Source organism: Penicillium samsonianum, assembly GCF_028829775.1.
Source record: "Penicillium samsonianum strain IBT 33392 chromosome Unknown utg000003l_segment0_segment0, whole genome shotgun sequence".
In the NCBI taxonomy this organism is placed as follows: domain Eukaryota; kingdom Fungi; phylum Ascomycota; class Eurotiomycetes; order Eurotiales; family Aspergillaceae; genus Penicillium; species Penicillium samsonianum.
Genome location: NW_026643261.1, coordinates 5495964 through 5515149, shown reverse-complemented (window position 1 = coordinate 5515149; position 19186 = coordinate 5495964). Strand labels below are relative to the sequence as shown.

At 50.8% G+C, this 19186-nt stretch overlaps 6 protein-coding genes across 6 annotated transcripts; all 6 read left to right on the top strand.

Moving 5' to 3' along the window:
• Positions 1-104: 104 nt before the first annotated feature.
• N7471_005719 (sulfite reductase (NADPH) subunit beta) lies at positions 105-5227 on the top strand. Its single transcript, XM_057278438.1, has 4 exons — positions 105-287; positions 359-495; positions 551-4936; positions 4991-5227. Exons 1-4 carry the CDS (start codon positions 257-259, stop codon positions 5018-5020), a joined length of 4584 nt encoding a protein of 1527 aa, XP_057138048.1. The 5' UTR covers positions 105-256; the 3' UTR covers positions 5021-5227.
• Positions 5228-5525: 298 nt separating this feature from the next.
• Positions 5526-6650, top strand: N7471_005718 (uncharacterized protein; the record flags this gene model as incomplete). The annotated part of the gene is made up of 1 exon (XM_057278437.1): positions 5526-6650. The coding sequence occupies one exon, from the start codon at positions 5526-5528 to the stop codon at positions 6648-6650; it is 1125 nt and encodes a 374-aa protein (XP_057138047.1).
• Positions 6651-7554: 904 nt separating this feature from the next.
• On the top strand, positions 7555-8060 carry N7471_005717 (uncharacterized protein; the record flags this gene model as incomplete). The annotated part of the gene is made up of 3 exons (XM_057278436.1): positions 7555-7802; positions 7864-7949; positions 8002-8060. 3 exons carry the CDS (start codon positions 7555-7557, stop codon positions 8058-8060), a joined length of 393 nt encoding a protein of 130 aa, XP_057138046.1.
• A 793-nt stretch (positions 8061-8853) lies between these two features.
• On the top strand, positions 8854-10080 carry N7471_005716 (uncharacterized protein). Its single transcript, XM_057278435.1, has 3 exons — positions 8854-9429; positions 9497-9765; positions 9830-10080. The coding sequence occupies exons 1-3, from the start codon at positions 8943-8945 to the stop codon at positions 10040-10042; spliced, it is 969 nt and encodes a 322-aa protein (XP_057138045.1). The 5' UTR covers positions 8854-8942; the 3' UTR covers positions 10043-10080.
• A 522-nt stretch (positions 10081-10602) lies between these two features.
• On the top strand, positions 10603-14797 carry N7471_005715 (DNA-directed RNA polymerase; the record flags this gene model as incomplete). Its single annotated transcript, XM_057278434.1, has 2 exons — positions 10603-11370; positions 11426-14797. The coding sequence occupies 2 exons, from the start codon at positions 10603-10605 to the stop codon at positions 14795-14797; spliced, it is 4140 nt and encodes a 1379-aa protein (XP_057138044.1).
• Positions 14798-16254: 1457 nt separating this feature from the next.
• Positions 16255-19161, top strand: xlnR (putative C6 transcription factor; the record flags this gene model as incomplete). The annotated part of the gene is made up of 3 exons (XM_057278433.1): positions 16255-16609; positions 16674-18964; positions 19018-19161. The coding sequence occupies 3 exons, from the start codon at positions 16255-16257 to the stop codon at positions 19159-19161; spliced, it is 2790 nt and encodes a 929-aa protein (XP_057138043.1).
• Positions 19162-19186: the final 25 nt, after the last annotated feature.

The window sequence follows — 19186 nt, the reverse complement described above, 5'->3', positions numbered from 1 at the left end:
GATCTAACCCCCGACGACGGAGAATTGAGCGAGCGAGGGAAAGAAAAACCACTGGATCTTTTTTTTTTCCTTGTTTAGAAAGATAATTCCAAGAGAGCTGAGAGACATCATATTTAATTGTCTCCTCTCACTTGTTACTATATCTCTTCGGTTCTGTGCTGCGAGTGGGAGATCGCCGCATACATACTGATAAGATATATCGCGATTTTATCATCCCACTTCCTTGCTGTGAGCTCAACAGCCAATAATCGCAAAAATGGTATCTATTTCAAGCGCTGCTGAAGCGGGTAAGTAATTTGCTATTATCTCTCATCCTTGAAAATGGAGGGCAATGGCTGATCACCATGCGATTGTATAGTGGCGAGAATCGCCTACCTCACCAGTGATACCGTTCTCTCCGTGCAGCCCTCGTTGCAGAATGACTCATTGTTCTCCAAGTCGCTTAAGGCCCTCAAAGCTAACAAGACGAACAACCTCTCGTCAAAAGTCACCGAGGTGAGTTGGAATCGTTGGGGTTGCGAGACCGGAGCCCAACTAATACTATAACCAGGTCCAAGCTGTGCGCTATAATGAAGATCCCCTCCTGTCCGCCTTTACCCCCCTTCAGAATGGCGAGACTACCTCCATCGTCACCAGCTCTTCAGTCTTGATCACCGCCGTCCCTCACCTTTACCGTCTCGCCAACAGCCCCGTGGTTGTTCACGTTGCTCTGGAGCCATCTCCGTTCCCCGATTTCTCCGTGATCAGCTCCATCCGCCAGTCCGGTTTCACATTCCTCCACTCAGAGACCGTACAAGAGGCCCAGGACATTGCTATCACAGCCCACGCGCTTGCTCAAAAGTCTGGGAAGGGTGTCATCCACTTCTTCGACCCCTCTAACTCTGCCAAGGACCCCTCTATTCCCGAGGAGGACGTTGAGGTCGTGAAGAATGTTCTCAACGTTGGTGGAAATGCTGCCAACTCTGCTGGAACCGAGACTCTTTACGCCGACTCTGGTCGTGTGGCCACTGTCACCGCAGAGACCGTGGGTACTTCACCAACTGGTCAACCCGAGCCAACGAACTTGACCGTTCCCTCTCAACCTCAAACTCCTTTCAACGCTAGCGTTGACAACTCATCAGTTGGCTCCTCGCGGAGAGATAGCAGTGCTGGCAGTGAAGCCCCGAGCTCGACCGCGACGACTGTGGACAGTGCCACCATCCGCCCTGTTAACGCGGGCGATATCTTTGAATGGACAGCCCAGATTTGGAACACTTTGTTCGAAGAGGTTGGCCGCAGATACAATGCCATTGAGTACACTGGTGTTGCTGATGCTAAGTCTGCTATCTTCGTCTTTGGCTCTACCGGAGTCTTTGTGAATGCTCTCGCCAACGCCAGTGCCAACCCGGAACTGGAGAACATTGGTCTGATCACTGCTCGCTTGTACCGCCCCTGGGTCGGTGGACAGATTTCCAACTCTATCCCTAGCTCCGTTGAGAAGATCGCTGTTCTCGAACAAGTTCGCAAGACCACCCGATGGGGTCCTTCTTTCATGGACCTGTTGTCCAGCCTGACGCCCTCTGGCGCTCGCGCTCAGCCTCCTCAAATCGTCGGGTACCGTCTCGGATATATCGAGCCCTCTACTGCTGTCCAGGCCCTTCGCGGTGTCTTGCAGAACCTAAACTCCGCTTCTCCCATCCAGAACCTCGACATCGGAAGCTCTCAGGTTCCTACTGTTCAACACGCTCTCGAGCAGCCTCGTATTGAGAATGCTTACTTGAAGATCTTGAATCAACTCTTTGGTGAGCGCCTCCACATTGCCAACCAGCTTGGATCCAATAATGCTGGTGTCTCAAGTACTATTGCCGCAAGCCCCGAGTTTGGATTTGGTTCGCTGCTCGCTCGCCAGGAGCACCGTCAGCGCTTCATCCGGGAGGTTGAGGAAGCCACCAAGTCCAACGACTTTGCTACTGACGTTCCCAAGACTTGGTTGTCTCGCTGGGCTCTGAATGTGAAGGAAGCCGCTAAGGCTAACAAACTGGCCCCTGATGTGATTAGTCGCCTCTCCAACGATGGCTCCGCGATTTCCCGCCAACTCCTCCAGTCCAAGAAGCTTTTCTACGAGGAATCTGACTGGCTGATCGGCTCCGATGCCTGGGCTTACGATTTTGGCAACTCCGGTGTTCATCACGTTCTCGCATCTGGTGCGAACGTGAACATGCTCATCATCGACTCCCAGCCCTTCTCTGAACGCGCTGCATCTGACGCCACTCGCCGTAAGAAGGATATTGGTCTCTATGCCATGAACAGAGGTAACGCATACGTCGCCTCGGTCGCTGTTTACAGCTCGTACACCCAGGTTCTTCAGGCCATGTCCGAGGCCCAGCAGTTCAATGGTCCCTCGGTTGTTGTCGCCTACCTGCCTTACAACCAGGAGAACGACTCGGCCCTTACGGTGCTGCAGGAGACCAAGAAGGCCATCGATCTCGGCTACTGGCCCCTGTACCGCTGGAACCCCGATAACGAGGAGAAGGGCGAGCCAAAGTTCTCCCTTGACTCCGAGCGCATCAAGCGTGATCTTGAGGAGTTCCTCCGCCGGGACAACCAGCTTACCCAGCTCATGAACCGCCACCCCAAGTACGCTCCTGTTCTCTCTGAGTCTTATGGCACTGAGGTTCGCGCTTTGCAGAAGAGAAACGCCAAGGACTCTTACGAGAAGCTCTTGGATGGTCTGTTCGGTGCTCCTCTCACCATTCTCTTCGCATCCGACGGTGGTAATGCTCAGAACATTGCTAAGCGTCTTGGTAACCGTGGTCGTGCCAGAGGCCTGAAGACCATGGTCATCGCTATGGATGAGTTCCCTCTCGAGGACTTGCCCACTGAGGAGAACGTTGTTTTCATCACCAGTACTGCAGGCCAGGGTGAATTCCCTGTCAACGGTCGTAGTCTTTGGGAGCATGTGAAGAACACCGGTGATCTCGACCTGTCCACCATCAACTATTCCGTTTTCGGTCTTGGTGACAGCCACTACTGGCCCCGTAAGGAGGACAAGATCTACTACAACAAGCCTGGCAAGGACCTTGATGATCGTGTCGCCTTCCTGGGTGGTCGCAAGCTCACTGACATCGGCCTCGGTGATGATCAAGACCCGGATGCCTACCAGACCGGGTACTCCGAATGGGAGCCCCGCCTGTGGAAGTCTCTAGGTGTCGATAAGGTGGAAGGTCTCCCCGAGGAGCCTGCCCCAATCACCAACGAGGATATCAAGATCGGCTCTAACTTCCTTCGCGGTACCATCGCTGAGGCTCTTCTTGATGAGAGCACTGGCTCTATCCCCGCTAGTGATCAGCAGCTGACCAAGTTCCACGGTACATACATGCAAGATGACCGTGACCTCCGTGATGAGCGCAAGGCCCAAGGTCTTGAGCCTGCCTACAGCTTCATGATTCGATGCCGTCTCGCCGGTGGTGTTGCCACCCCCAAACAGTGGCTGCAGATGGATGCCATCAGTAGCTCACACGGTAACGAGACCATGAAGCTCACTACCCGACAGACTTTCCAGTTCCACGGTGTGATCAAGCGCAACCTTCGTGGTGCCATGCGTGCCATTAACAACTCCATGATGGACACACTCGCTGCCTGCGGTGATGTTAACCGTAACGTTATGTGCAGTTCTCTCCCCGAGCTGTCTTCCTTCCATCGTGAGACCTGGGCCATCTCTTCCAAAATTAGTGAACACCTGCTGCCCTCAACCTCTGCCTACCACGAGATTTGGTTGAAGGATGACAACGACAAGAAGGTCCAGGTTGCTGGAGATGCTGTCGTTGACCACGAACCCCTCTACGGTCCTACCTACCTCCCCCGCAAGTTCAAGATCACCATTGCCATTCCTCCTCACAACGACACTGATGTCTACGCCCACGACATTGGTTTGATTGCCATCAAGGGCGCCGATGGCCACCTCGAAGGCTTCAACGTTCTGGCTGGTGGTGGTATGGGTTCCACTCACAACAACACCAAAACCTACCCCCAGACTGGTCGCATGTTCGGATACATTCCCGTCGACAAGGTTCACCTTGCCTGCGAGAAAATCATGCTCGTCCAGCGTGACAACGGTGACCGCAAGAACCGCAAGCACGCCCGTATGAAGTACACCATCGACGATATGGGCGTTGACGCTTTCCGAAGCGAGGTCGAGAAGCTTCTTCCCGACGGCCTCAAGTTCGGCGAACCCCGCCCCTTCGGGTTCAAGTCCAACGTCGACACCTACGGCTGGATTAAGGATGATACTGGTCTCAACCACTTCACCTTCTTCATTGAGAACGGTCGTATCGAGGATTCTGCCGATTTCAAGATGCGCACTGGTCTTCGCGAGCTTGCTGAGATGGGCAAGGGCGAGTTCCGTCTCACCGGTAACCAGCACCTGATGATCTCTCGCATCACCGACGAAGACCTCCCCGCCATCAAGGAGCACATGGCCAAGTACAAGCTTGACAACACTGCTTTCTCTGGCTTGCGTCTGTCTTCCTCTGCTTGTGTTGCCTTCCCTACCTGCGGTCTGGCCATGGCAGAGTCTGAGCGTTACCTCCCTGTTCTGATCTCCAAGCTCGAGTCCACCCTTGAGGAGTGCGGTCTTGCTCGTGACAGCATTGTCATGCGTATGACTGGTTGCCCCAACGGTTGTGCTCGTCCCTGGCTCGCCGAGGTTGCCTTTGTCGGAAAGGCCTTCGGTGCATACAACATGTACCTGGGTGGTGGCTACCACGGCCAGCGCCTGAACAAGCGCTACCGCTCTTCCATCAAGGAGGATGAGATTCTTGACATTATGAAGGGACTCCTCAAGCGCTACTCTCTTGAGCGTGATACCGACGGCGAGACCCCTGAGCGTTTCGGTGATTGGTGTATCCGCGCTGGTGTCATCAAGGCCACCACCGACGGACAGAACTTCCACGATGGCGTAAGTGATTCCTTCTATGGTATCCACACTATTGATTCTAATAATTTCCTACAGGTTGCCGAAGATGAGGAAGAAGAAGAGTAAATGCTGAACACAGCAGTTACACACATAATCTCCGATTTTTTATGACTCTCATGGGATCTAAAATTTGCTTTCTTCCCCTTCTAATTGTTGGAAATTCTCATGTCTCACGTCGCAATGCATTGATATCTTGGCGATTATATAATTCTATGCAAAAAATGTTAGATTTCGTCTTTTTTCTCTTTTATTCCCTTTCTTCATGTGAATTTCAATGACAGCTTAAGTCTGCTCGTACATATATACTCAAATGATATCATTTTCCTATCACCTTAGAATCATTTAAATATCTTCTTACCCCCTAAGGCATCAAAAGGTGGCAGAAACTCAACCGTGGAATCAGGACAAGGGGCGCTGGTAACCTCGGGAAGCCGATGCATCGTTGACATCACCTGGGCATCCCCGGAGCGTCTTTGGCCTCAACCCTCACAGCTTCAATGTTGACCTTACCTTTATCATTTCTTCTAACACTTTGGTTAATGCCCATTTCAGCTTCATAAAGTTGATCAATATGAACTCTCTGTTAGCGCCTTTCGCGCCACTGCTCTATCTAATTCCTCGGTTTCGTCAAGACCAGGACTGGTCGTATCGACAGGCACTGACAAACACGTTCATGAAAGTCTTTCTACGCATTTTCGTGGCATTTCGCACAAAACCACCACTTTCCCTCAAGCCAGGTCTAGACGGAGACCGCTTCGTCGTGATAGAGCCAGGAGGACCAGAGCTCTACACCGGCATCACAGTAGATGACGAGATCCAGCCAGTGCCTATAGGAGGTACTTGGTTCCCATCGCTCTACCAATACAACACAACAACCACCCAAGACAAGCCCGTCGTCCTTAACTTCCACGGCGGCTCTTACATCATCGGCGACGGCCGCACATCATCCTGCCAGTTCCTCGCCAACAGTTTGCTGGATCACACACCAGTAAGCCACGTCTTCAGCGTACAGTACCGACTAGCCTGCAACCCCAACGGTCGTTTCCCCGCCCAACTCCAAGACGCCATCTCCGCCTACTCATACCTACTCCACACCTTACACATCCCGGCATCTCGCATCGTTTTCAGTGGCGACAGCGCAGGTGGCCACCTCGTCCTCGCACTCCTGCGTTACATCAGCGACTATGGCGAAAAGCAGATCCTCCCACCACCAATATGCTCGTGGCTTTTCTCGCCCTGGTGCGATATCCCCGGCGCCCGCAACAAGGATCTCTGGAAAAACGTTCCCAATGTGCATGCGGACTATATCCCCCCTTCGTTCCCTGCGTGGGGTGCGAAGCATTTGATCGGTAACCTAGATATCACTAGTGAGTTTGAGCCGTATCTTGCGCCGCTCTGGCATCCCTTTGTTCTTCCTTCGCCTGCTTTGATTGTTTCCGGTGGCAGGGAGGTTATGAATCAGGAACATGATCGGTTGGCGAGAATTTTCGGTGAAATGCAGCAGAATGAAGGTCGAGTGGAGTATTTTGTGCAGGATCATTTGCCGCATGATATACTCATGGTTGCTTGGATTCTGAACTTCCGAAAAGAGGCTCATATGTGTGCTGTTAAAGCTGGGGTGTTCTTGACGAGGATGCAGGCCATGTCGGAGTGGGATGGAATTGAGGTTCCTTCTGTGGCTTTTGAGCCACGATGATGTTGCTAGATATGCCCTTTGGGTGTACCATATTGCTACCTATTGTAGTTGGGGACATAGTCCTCCACTCCGTATTAGCCTTGCCTGCCCTTCCTTTCTTTTTGCAGTTTTTATGTAAGCATTGATGTACAGAGGTTACGAGCAGCAGATAGTTACAGACTGACAACCTTGGAATACACACTCCTACACCTCTCTGAATTCACTTTTTGGACTGCCGTCCCAATTCTCTTTGTATGCCCCGGTTGGTATGAAGCCGAATTACGAGTGCTGAATCGACCCGTATGCCAAAAGAGCATACTGCCTAGATAGTTCCCCTCTTCACTATGTATTGCTATTTGAGCTGAACTTTCTGAACTCTTGACCCTTAGCTCTACCTGTCAGAACGACAGCTGTTTAGAGAGACTCTCTACGGAATCTCTTGGGCTTATTAGAAAGGCCTCTTGGTAGTCACTTCTATCATCACAGCTCTGTCTTTTTCATCCATTTGTTTGGTCGAAATAACCAGGAAATACCGCCTTCCCTGAAATCTTCAAATGTTTTTCAAATTGCAGCGATTTGTTTGTCAGTGACCACGCAGTCTCCAGCTTCTTCAGACATTAACCCCCCCCCCAAATCTTCTTTTCTCCTTTCAATCTCTTTTCTCTCAACCAAGACTCTGTACCCATCGTAACTTACAACCTGCACCGAGGCTCCTATTCTCGATACTATCTATCATATTCAACCTAACGCTGATCAGCGCTGTGATCTCATACAAAGTCATTGGCACTATCGACAATCGATCTCCATCGCCCCTCACTCTCAGTGCGTTAATGCTTTAACAACGCCGGGAAAGGCCCAGAAAATCCGAAGACGCGTACAGCTATATTGCCACCGGGCAGTTCTCTACGCACCGTCGCGGTCGAAAATGGCACCTATCCCCGGCATGATTCGCGAAGCGGTTCGCTTTGAGATCCAGCATGGCATAGACTGGACAGGCTATGGACTGTACAGCAAGATAACGACAACTGACACGCACACTAGCTACAACAAGCTCGCAGACCTCTCTCGCGAGCTCCAGGAGTGGCCCTTTTTTCCCGTTGTTATTGCCAGTGTTCTTTTTGCGATTATCATGGTGGGAATCGTCGCCCACTTTTGCTTTTGGGGAAGACACAGGTACGTGACGAATACCCTACTTGTGATTGCGCGGGGTCACTGATTTGAGTTGGTCATGCAGGTATCCGCGGCAAACTGCATCTCCCGAGGATAAGATGAAGACGGAGGACGTTGAGTACCTGGATACGGTTGAGGAACCCCGCTCAGGTATGTTGAGACATACATATGTCTTGCTATGTGCCCAGCTCATGATATATAGATGGCTGGATGTGTTTCATTCTGGCCTGCCATGCTGCCATTACCCTCGGTGTTGTCTGATGCGGAGGAACATATACAGCTGTTGGAGAACAAGACAGTCAGATGAATCCCCCCTGTTCTCTGGTTAGCTAACGATTCTCCCTGGGACTGCAGTTTTGTGAAACTTGAAGGTAGGACTACAAGTCTGATGCTTGTGGTCTGAGCCTGATGTGACGATTTATTTATGAGACTAGATCGAATATGGGTTCCAGCGTTTAGGAATGGATATTTTTTATGATTGGGGAAAATAGCCCACTGGGCACAAACCAAGTGGAGGAATGTATGTGTAGTCTAAGTCATTATCAAAAACAGAACGTGTTAGCTCTATAGCATACATATATGTTAACGGAGATCGTTCAGGACTCTGTACAAGTAGACGTAGGGACCATTTAGTTATAGAGAGTGCAAAGTCCAAAAAGACCAAAACAAATAGAAAGAAAGATATTTGCGACTACCCCATTCGGGGGCATTTCTGTGTCGACTTGCGTATTGTTGGTTGCCCTAATCCAAAGGAACCGCTTCAATGGTGACCGATATGGTCCCGGTAGGATGAATCCGGCAGCCCAATTTGGCTGGCCTTCATGTCCCTCTTCTTTGCGACTATCCCATTCGGGGGTATTTCTTTGTCGACTTGCGTGTCGTTGGTTGCCATAATTAAAAGGAACCGTGAGTGTCTGCAACTCAAGGAAACAAGGGGGAACTGGAGCGAGATAAATTTAGACCAGCTCTCGGCATCAGTAAGAAATGGCGGTGAACCGATAGCTGTCTTTCTGCCACATCCCCGCCGATGAATTTCGATAAAAAAAGCATCAGTCCAAGTTGTTCATCTTGCGGCAATTATTACGAGTTCCCTCGGTTTTTATCACTCTTTGTTCATCTCAGATACTTATTCACCTTATCGCCATGACTTCTTCCGATGACGACCCTGTCGTCGCCTCATACGACGTCCTCCTCACTGACTCGGATGTTTCTCGCTATGTCTTCCAATACGTTGATCGAGAGCACGACCGTCCCTACAATGACCAACAAAATCAACGACCGATACAACTTCGACTTAAACCGCGCACCGGTCTTATTGAAGTCGAAGTTCCAATCAGCACCCGAGAAAACTACGACGTTAACAAGGGAATGCGCTACGGGGATGCGGTAAAGAAGAGCCGTTCCGCACGCGATGGGGGCGCTTATGGAATGGCAGGCGGCTTCACTGCTGGCAGCGGGACTGCAGCTGCAGGGGGGAGAGTCAAAATGGAAGCGAATGGGGATGTGGAGATATTGGATAATAAGAGGGCTGTGGATTCTGCATCATTGATGCGAGTGCAGTCACTTGGAGGTCGGATAAAGCCTAATGAAGAAGGCGATCCCGTTTACATGCTGGCCACCTTTACAGATAGTACGTTGGTTTTGCTCGATTGCTTTCTTGCCTGGTGGCAACATTCGATTCTAACGTCCTTCCTTAGAAAACTTGCATCTCTCCCCCGTCACATCGGTTGTCCAATTCCACCCTCAACTTCACCACCTGGATGCTTTAGATGAGATGCCGAAAGGGAAAGGCTCACGTGCCAAAAAGGATGATGATGACCGTCCTACCGAGAGCGAAGCACGTGCAATTGATATTAAAGTCAAGGCCGCTGAAGATGGTGAAGCAGCTGCAAACGCCGGCAATCTAGACCTTCTTAAGCAAATGCAAGATGAGAAATGGAAAACATACGACTGGGTTGACGCCGAGGTATGTTCTCTCTTTGCTGGACCTTCTTTGATTCTTGTTTCCCACTAACTCTTACCGATCCCAGGCCGAGGATTCTTGGTACACATACGAGAGCTATATGATTCACAAGGATACCGAAAACCTTCCGTCCCTGGAATCAAACATCGAGTCGGAAGAGTACCTCGATAAAATGAGTGCCCCTAGGATCGATCCTGCCCGCCCCGACATGACTGGTTGGGCTATGAAGGAAAATCGCCGGAGGCAAAGAGACGGCCAAGCAGTTAATGAGGCCGAATAGCGAGGGGTTACATTGTACAATAATCCGAACAATCCATTTCTAGCGGAGGCTCATCGTCATCTTCAAAAGTATTTGAATGCATTAAGGACAAAATCATGTCTGCTCACATTAGTTTAAAAAGAACCATGCGAAGCTCTATACCCAGACCTTGCCACTCATACTTGTCCGCCAATCACGATAAGAGAATGGGTAGGGTCACGTGCCATGTTCGGTTTTTCTGCCATCTCCGTTTGATCGCGACAGGTCCGATAAATGTCCCTTTCACCCGTTGCCTTCGTGTGTTTTTTTTCCCCTTTCCTTCTTTTTTCAGTGTGGTCGAGGGTTGCAGGACAGCGTGTCAACGCGATCATTATCCGTCTTCTATAGCGGAACATTCGCATTGGTCTCACTCAACATCCATCATTGCGGTGTTCTGTTTTTCTGGCTATCATCGTTGAAAGTCTGCATCTATCTTATAATTTACCCTTAATATCCTTTTCTTTTGGAGTACTCATCGTTTCATTCGCTTTCAACCTCCAACCTTCGATTTCCAACCGCCAAAAACGCCAGTTTCATGCACCATGTTATCCCGCGTGGCTTGTCAAAAAAATGCTTTCCTTCACTTGCGGAGGGCTCAGTCCTTCCGAGCATCGTTCCATCTGCCGACAACACGGTCACATTCGAGTAATCGGAACTCACTTTTAAATCTGTCGTCCAATTCGATTCACGATCGCCCGCGCAATCCGTCTCCGAAATCAGAGCGTCATCTTGCTACAGCCGCCGACCATTCTAGCATCGACGGGCATTCGTCCGAGACTTACGACCACTTCATGCACATGCCCTTTGAGAGCTTTGATACATCATCCCTGATCATCCTCGACTCGACGCCACAATCACAATCAAAAATTTTCCGAAGGAGGCATGGTGTCGGCGGTGATGAAATAGAGATGAAGGCCAATCTAGAGCTCTCATTGAAGATCGGGGAATTCGAGCGAGCCTCTAAGTTGATTACTCGCCTTGGCCATTATCACCCGCCTGGCTCAGATGAGTATCTCGTTATTCATAACCGTTTCATGAAAAAAATGGTGGCGTATATGATCCTCAACCGGCAGCAAGACATGATTTTACCGTTGCAGAAATGGTTCGAAGTTGATATGCCTGCCGGTGGCGTGACACCGGATGCAAGCAGTTTTGCGATTATGATTCGAATGGCGCTGCGTATGCTTCATGGATCGAAGCGCGACAGAACTGTTCGTCGATACTGGGAACTTGCTCAAAACGCGGGCTTAGAGGAGGAGCTTGTCGGCATTGAGGTTCTTGAGGACTCTGATGTTGGTGAGCTGTCTAAGGTGAGTTTACGCTTCTAGTTTGTGCCCTGGAGTCCTGCTGATGTTCCCAATCTAGATTTGCTCCTCCGACATGCTGGACTTGGTCTCCAAATATATGGACTTCTCCGAAACTACCGAAGCGCCTTCCGCCATCGCCGATAATACCCCCCAGGTGCAAGCTGCCGACCAAAGGGGATTGGGACTGGCATCTCTGAAACAGTCTCTGTCTCTTTTCTCAGGCAATTCTGACGTACGCTTGCCCGAAAATTTTACTGGCACCGAAGAGGAAGGAAAGCAATTGCTTTCAGATTTGAGGCAAACACGACTTGAAACCGATAGTCTCGATTCGGCCCTCTGGCGTTGGCGCTCAGATAATGCGGAAAGACAAAAATCAGGGTTCAACGTGGCTTCTGATGAGAAAAAGCTCAACAGAATCATGAGCCAATGGCACGCGGACCTTGTGAAAAGAATCAAGAAGGAGTTGGTACTCGTTAAAGAGACACTTGCGGCCCGTATCAAAAGTATTGAGCAAAAAGAGCGCTGTGAATATGGTGTGTTTTTGCAAGCCCTCGATCCCGACCGGTTAGCTGCACTCACTCTCTTGTCTGTGATGTCTACTTTCAGTCGCCAGGGGATGGACAAGGGAATCAAACTTTCTATCCTCGCTTCAATAGTTGGAAAAGAGTTGCAAGATGAACTGATTGCCGACACCTATCTGAAAAAGACTAAGTCTATGGATCCGAGTCGTCTCAAGGCACTGAAGCAGACTCTCGCAAACCGCAAAGACAAGCAAGGCCGACTTCGATGGCGGTCGCTCGTTGAAAAGATCAATGCGGAAGATGAATCTATAGTCTGGGGCTCTCGCTCACAGGTCAAAATCGGTGCTGTTTTGATGAGCATGTTAGTCGAAGTTGCGAAAGCCCCTGTTTGGACCGAGGATCCTGTCACCAAAAAAAGGATTCTCAATATGCAACCAGCCTTCGACCATTCTTATCAGATTAACTTCGGGAAACGATCCGGTCATATCCACATGAATAGTAGACTTGTGGAAATCGTTGCCAGGGAGCCACCCGCCGAGCTGTTGGCCCGTCACCTCCCCATGGTTTGCAAACCTAAACCATGGTCAGGGCCAAGAACTGGCGGGTATAAGATATACGAGTCCAACCTAGTGCGCACTACTCCTGGTGAAACACTACAACCTGCCTATCTCAAGGCGGTCTTGAAAGATGATGGGCTGAAAGAGATCCGAGCAGGCCTTGATGTTCTCGGTGCCACTGGATGGAAGATCAATCATCAAGTTTTTGACGTGATGCTCGAGGCTTGGAATAACGGGGGAGCTGTGGGAAAGCTCGCCCCCTTGAATCCAGACCTGCAGGCGCCAGAACAACCAAGTCCAGACGCCGACTACGCAACCCAAAGAGAGTGGCACCAAAAGATTCGTGAAATCGAAAATCTTCGCTCTGGGTTTCATTCTGTTCGATGCTTCCAGAACTTCCAGCTTGAGGTAGCGCGAGCCTTCCGGAAAGAGGTCTTCTATCTGCCCCATAACATGGATTTCCGCGGGAGAGCTTACCCACTCCCTCCTTACATGAATCAGATGGGGGCTGACAATTCAAGAGGGTTGCTTCTTTTCGACAAGGGCAAGGCACTCGGGCCATCTGGCATGCGCTGGTTAAAAATTCAGATTGCAAACTTGTTTGGATTTGATAAAGCGAGCATGTCTGAACGGGAGCAATTCACAATGAACAATTTGGATGATGTTCTTGACTCTGCCAACGCGGGACTCCATGGACGACGGTGGTGGCTCCAGGCTGAAGATCCATGGCAGCTTTTGGCAGCGTGTTGCGAACTGCGCAACGCCTTGCAGCTCTCTGAGCCCACGGACTATATCTCCCATCTTCCAATTCACCAAGATGGCTCTTGCAATGGACTTCAACATTATGCCGCTCTGGGTGGTGACCGTGTCGGCGCCCAGCAGGTCAATCTTGAGCCATCTGATCGCCCTTCGGACGTCTATACCGGTGTGTGTGAATTTGTCAAGGAAGCCATTGCAGAGGACGCAGCCAATGGCCAGCATTTGGCTCAGCTTCTCGAAGGCAGAGTCACCAGAAAGATTGTGAAGCAGACGGTCATGACTAATGTCTACGGCGTGACCTTTTTGGGGGCGACGAGACAGGTCAAGAGGCAGCTTATCGACTATCTCCCTGATCTCAGCAATGCAGATAGGAACAGCGCGGCTTTCTACATCGCAACAAAGATCTTTGGCGCTCTCGGATCCATGTTCAACGGAGCCCATGAGATCCAGTATTGGCTTGGCGATTGTGCCCAACGCATTACACAGTCTGTGACACCGGAGCAAATCGAGGAGCTCACGCAAGCAGCATTAGTACCCAAGGAGGAACGCGACGATGATTATTCGTCATCCACTGATCCAGAGAAATCCTTCAGGTCGACTGTGATTTGGACGACCCCACTGGGTCTCCCAGTGGTTCAGCCATATCGCACTCGCAAGACGCGGCGTGTTCAGACTAGTTTACAAGACATCAGTCTCGTTGACCCCGGCTCTGATGATGTTGTTACAAAGCGCAAGCAGCTTCAGGCCTTCCCGCCGAACTTCATCCACTCTCTTGATGCCACACACATGATCATGTCCGCCAATGCATGCCATGAAGCGGGCCTAACTTTTTCCGCTGTCCATGATTCATTCTGGACCCATGCTGCCGATATCGACCAGATGAACCTCATTCTTCGAGATGCCTTCGTTCGCATGCATTCCGATGATGTTGTCGGGCGCCTCGGCGCTGAATTCAAAGTGCGATATGGCAAGAATATGTTCCTGGCCAGAATCTCCCGCTATAGCCCCTTGGGTCGGGCGATCTTCGCGCACCGCAACAGCACTAGGATTACCAAACTCCAAGAGTTGATCAACGAACACCGACGGCAAACTTTGCTCAACTCGGAAGATCCGGAAGATCAGGCCGAGGGTCGTGCTATGGTGACACCCTGCAGTATATTTGAAGAGTTGGGGGGTACAGACTCTGACCTGACTACCTTCAAAACAATGGGTACAAACTCAATTGGGTACATTCCAGAAGTTATTCCTGATCCGGAACGGATACCGATAGGATGTGCAATCGACACCAACGATCCGGCCATTGAGAGCCTGGTCGGCGACCTCGAGATGTTCGAGGCGAAGCAGACCTCCCGTGGCGATATGTCCAAAGTAGAGGATGATGTCCATGGTGAACCCTCCGATCAGACCGATCCGTCCGAGCAGTCCGAACAGAATGAGCAGAACGAGCAGTCCCAGAGCTCTGCGCAGCCAAATAATAGGTCAGCGCGCCACTTAACCACGTGGTTATGGATGCCTCTGAACTTTCGCCCCGTCCCCAAAAAGGGCGACTGGGACCTGACCCGAATTCGTGAGAGTGAATACTTCTTCTCATGATGCTCTCATCTCTCTGGGAATTACCGCATTTCCCTGGCGTTTATGCATACTTTCACATTTTTGTTTAGCCATGTCCGGAGTGCTGTGGAAGAGTTACTTTCGGACTCATTTAGCAGACTTTTAATTTCCTGTATATTTTCTGCCCGATTTATTTTCCGGGCTTTCATTGCATCTGTACATTACACATGGGGGGAGAAAACAGTATATACTATCTGTATGAATATGATATCGAACCTGCAGAGCTACCCTACAAATGTACCTTCGACTCATCACAACTCTGCATAGACCTAACTAATCCGAACTTTAAACCAAATACCCGGAGAACTTGCAATGTGAATTTAGGCAAAATCCAAAAGCCAAAAAAAAGCCAGATAGTGGCCCAGCTACGCGGATCTAGCCGCTTTGGAACGTCTCCAGCTCCCTATGGAACAAATGTACAGTGTATAATTTGCCGAGCTTCCAAAGCCATTGGTCAAGCTCACACATAATTTAACATCATGTATACCTGTACCCTGGACCCTGTAGACCCGGCACTTGCGAATGTCCGATATGCATAAGGAGTATATCCGGAGCCCCTGTATGTACTCCGTACCTTAATGTGCTTTGTCCTCTTCCCCCCGGTGCCAAGACCGGGGTATGTGACCGTGGCCAGATGAGGGGTTCAGGTCCGAAGACTTATGCAGACTCGCCACATATTTACGTATGCTAATTCGAATCCTCCAGGGCTGGAATACGGAGCAGCGGTGTTTGTTGCAATCGTGGATGACTAGGACGTTGATCGGGGTGAAATGTGGGGAATACGGATATAAGCGAAGGGTGAAAAGGGGAGTTTGCAGTTTCAGTTGAAACAAAAGGCGTCTTGAGTAGAAACAGGTTAATGATCTGAATATAAGTGTATTTAGTGTTTAATTGATTTGCAGAGAAGAGAGAGAGAGAGAGAGAGAGAGAGAGCTACATAGTACTTTGTATACTTCCCTATAACTATACCACAGTGTGACACTCATTTCCATCTCACCGAACCACGTGCCGTCGCCCCCGCCTTTACAGGACAATTTCCCCAGATCTTCTAGTCTTCTGATCTTCTGATCTTCATATTTCTGATCTTCGCATTCCTGACCTTCTTTTGATTCTCTGAGATTTTCTGATCTGGATTTGGCCTTCTAACCTGTGTGCAAACCAAGCTTGGAAGCTTTGGGCTGCGCCGAGAAAGAGAAAAAAAAAACGTCCCGAGGTCGCCCCGTTCTCTCTCTTTCTGCAATGCCGTTGTGACTTCTCGGTCACCCTATACACTACATTTGACTCAATCTTTTGATTCTGATAGACTAGAGAGTCTAGGTCCCCTTGATCTGTCCCTCTATGTCGCCATAGCCCTGTTTTTGCCTCCTCGGAGAAGCATGTCAATGACCTCCCTCTCCTCTTCCAATTCCTACTCTCCTTTTCCCTCACAAGCCGGACGGATGACACAATCCCAAACCCCCGGGCTGGACACGCTTGCGGAGGGGTCGCAGTATGCGCTGGAACAGCTCCAGTTGGCACGTGAAGCCGATGCTGCCGACATCCCAACCGATCCCGGTAACTCGCTCGACTCGAAGACGTCGCAACATTCCCAACATACCCTCTATAGCGAACAAAACGGTTCCAATTCAGGTCTCAAGGATCCAGAGTTGCGCGATTCCCTTGCCGAGGCGCGCTCCGCTATTCGCAAAAATTCATCTGCAACCCCAGCCCGTCGGAGAATTAGCCGGGCCTGCGACCAATGCAACCAATTGCGAACCAAGTGCGATGGACATAACCCCTGTGCGCATTGTGTTGGTACGAAATTCTTTTCCCCGCGAATCCTCTCCATTTGCGCATTAGTTCAACTAACAGTTCCCAGAGTTTGGACTCAGCTGTGAGTACGCCCGCGAGCGCAAGAAGCGCGGGAAAGCGTCCAAAAAGGATATAGCCGCCACTGGCATTACCGACAGCGACATGGGTGGCAACGAAAACATAACGCATGTCAAAAGACAGCCCTCAAACGGACAGTCTTTGCACGAATCCAACGAACATTACGATCGCGCCTTTGATGCCGCGCGGACTCTAACTGAAAGCGCACAATCTCGGTCGCATAATGCGGAGGTGGCCGGCTTATCTGCTATGCGCCAAAATCAAGCTCCCATCCAAGCACCTTCTCAGCAGCAGATGAGTTCCAACATGGCGGGAATGCCATTCAATAATTACGCGGCGCTCCAAGAATCCCACCGACCTTCGATGTCCGTGCCAGATATGCGCTCTATACAGATGATGCAAAACTCGAATGGGAACCCACGGTCGCCGGGTTCAATGCTTCATTCTCAAGGGTTCGGTTCGGGATATAATGATGGCACATACCCTTTGATGAATGCGCAAGATGCGAATCCGAGCTCCATGAACCACTTCCGCATTGGAAACTCGACGGAGAACCCATCGGCTTCTTACATGGGATTCTCTCCTCCAGCGCAGTCACCTAGCTGGTTGCCACTCCCTTCCCCATCACCCGCAAACTTCCCTTCCTTCAGCATGCCCCCTTTCTCCAGCTCACTGAGATACCCGGTCTTGCAACCAGTTCTTCCGCACATTATGTCTATAATCCCTCAATCTCTAGCCTGCGACCTCCTTGACGTCTATTTCACCAGCTCATCGTCCTCGCATCTTTCTCCGTCATCACCCTATGTGGTTGGTTATGTCTTCCGCAAGCAATCGTTCCTACACCCCACAAAACCGCGAGCGTGCACCCCTGGGCTTCTTGCCAGCATGCTGTGGGTGGCAGCTCAAACAAGCGAGGCTGCATTTTTGACATCACCCCCCTCAGCTCGAGGCCGAGTTTGCCAGAAGCTTCTGGAGTTGACGATTGGCTTACTCCGGCCACTTATCCATGGTCCCGCCACTGGAGAAGCGTCTCCCAATTATCCAGCTAATATGGTAATTAACGGGGTGGCTCTCGGTGGCTTTGGGGTCTCCATGGATCAATTGGGTGCTCAGAGTAGTGCCACTGGCGCGGTGGATGACGTCGCTACGTATGTTCACTTGGCGACTGTTGTCTCTGCCAGCGAATATAAGGCTGCAAGTATGCGATGGTGGACAGCTGCCTGGTCTCTTGCGCGAGAGTTGAAACTCGGCCGCGAATTACCGCCTAATGCGACGACCCGTCAAGACGGCGAAATGGAGGGTGAGGGGGACATTGATGTAAATGGCAACAAGAGGCAACCGTCCTCTTTACTGGGCCACGGCCCAGGCAACTCTGCGATTAATCTCACAGAGGAAGAACGCGAGGAGCGCCGGCGGATCTGGTGGCTATTATATGCGACAGATCGTCATCTGGCCCTTTGTTACAACCGACCCTTGACATTGCTGGATAAAGAGTGCGAGGGATTATTGCAGCCGATGAACGATGATATCTGGCAGGCAGGCGACTTTTCATCTGTCAACTACCGCCGTGCTGGCCCAGCCTCTGAATGCACTGGCCATAGCATGTTTGGATACTTCTTACCCCTGATGTCTATCCTGGGTGAGATTGTGGATCTGCAACATGCCCGTAATCACCCACGCTTCGGTCTCCATTTCCGCAACAGCGGTGAGTGGGAAAGTCAGGCCATGGAAATCAGCCGGCAGCTCGATGTCTACGCCCAGAGCCTGAAAGAATTCGAGGCTCGATATACCAGCTCTATCGCCCTCGGGGCCGGTGAGGTTGACACGGCCATGGAAGGTTCCAACATCAACCACGTCAGCCCGTCTGGTCGGTCTAGTAGCACGGTAGGATCGCATGTGAGCGAGTCCATCGTTCATACGAAGATGGTGGTTGCCTATGGCACCCACATCATGCATGTACTCCACATTCTGCTGGCCGGGAAGTGGGACCCGATCAACTTGCTCGACGATAACGATCTCTGGATCTCTTCTGAGTCCTTTATCACTGCCATGGGCCATGCAGTCAGCTCTGCTGAGGCGGCCTCAGACATTCTGGAATACGACCCCGATCTAAGCTTCATGCCCTTCTTCTTTGGCATATATCTCTTGCAAGGTAGCTTCTTGCTACTCTTGACTGCGGATAAACTGCAAGGAGATGCCAGTCCCAGCGTTGTTCGGGCCTGTGAAACAATCGTGCGAGCGCATGAGGCTTGCGTCGTGACTTTGAACACTGAATATCAGGTAAGATTTACCCGTGACCAAGCCTTATGTTTATAGAAACTAATATCCTGCAGCGAACATTCCGAAAAGTGATGCGCTCGGCGCTGGCTCAGGTCCGGGGCCGTGTCCCAGAGGACTTCGGCGAGCAGCAGTCACGTCGGCGCGAGGTGCTAGCCCTTTACCGCTGGAGCGGCGACGGCAGCGGCCTCGCGCTTTAGCAAGATTACCGAGTATGCTGAGATT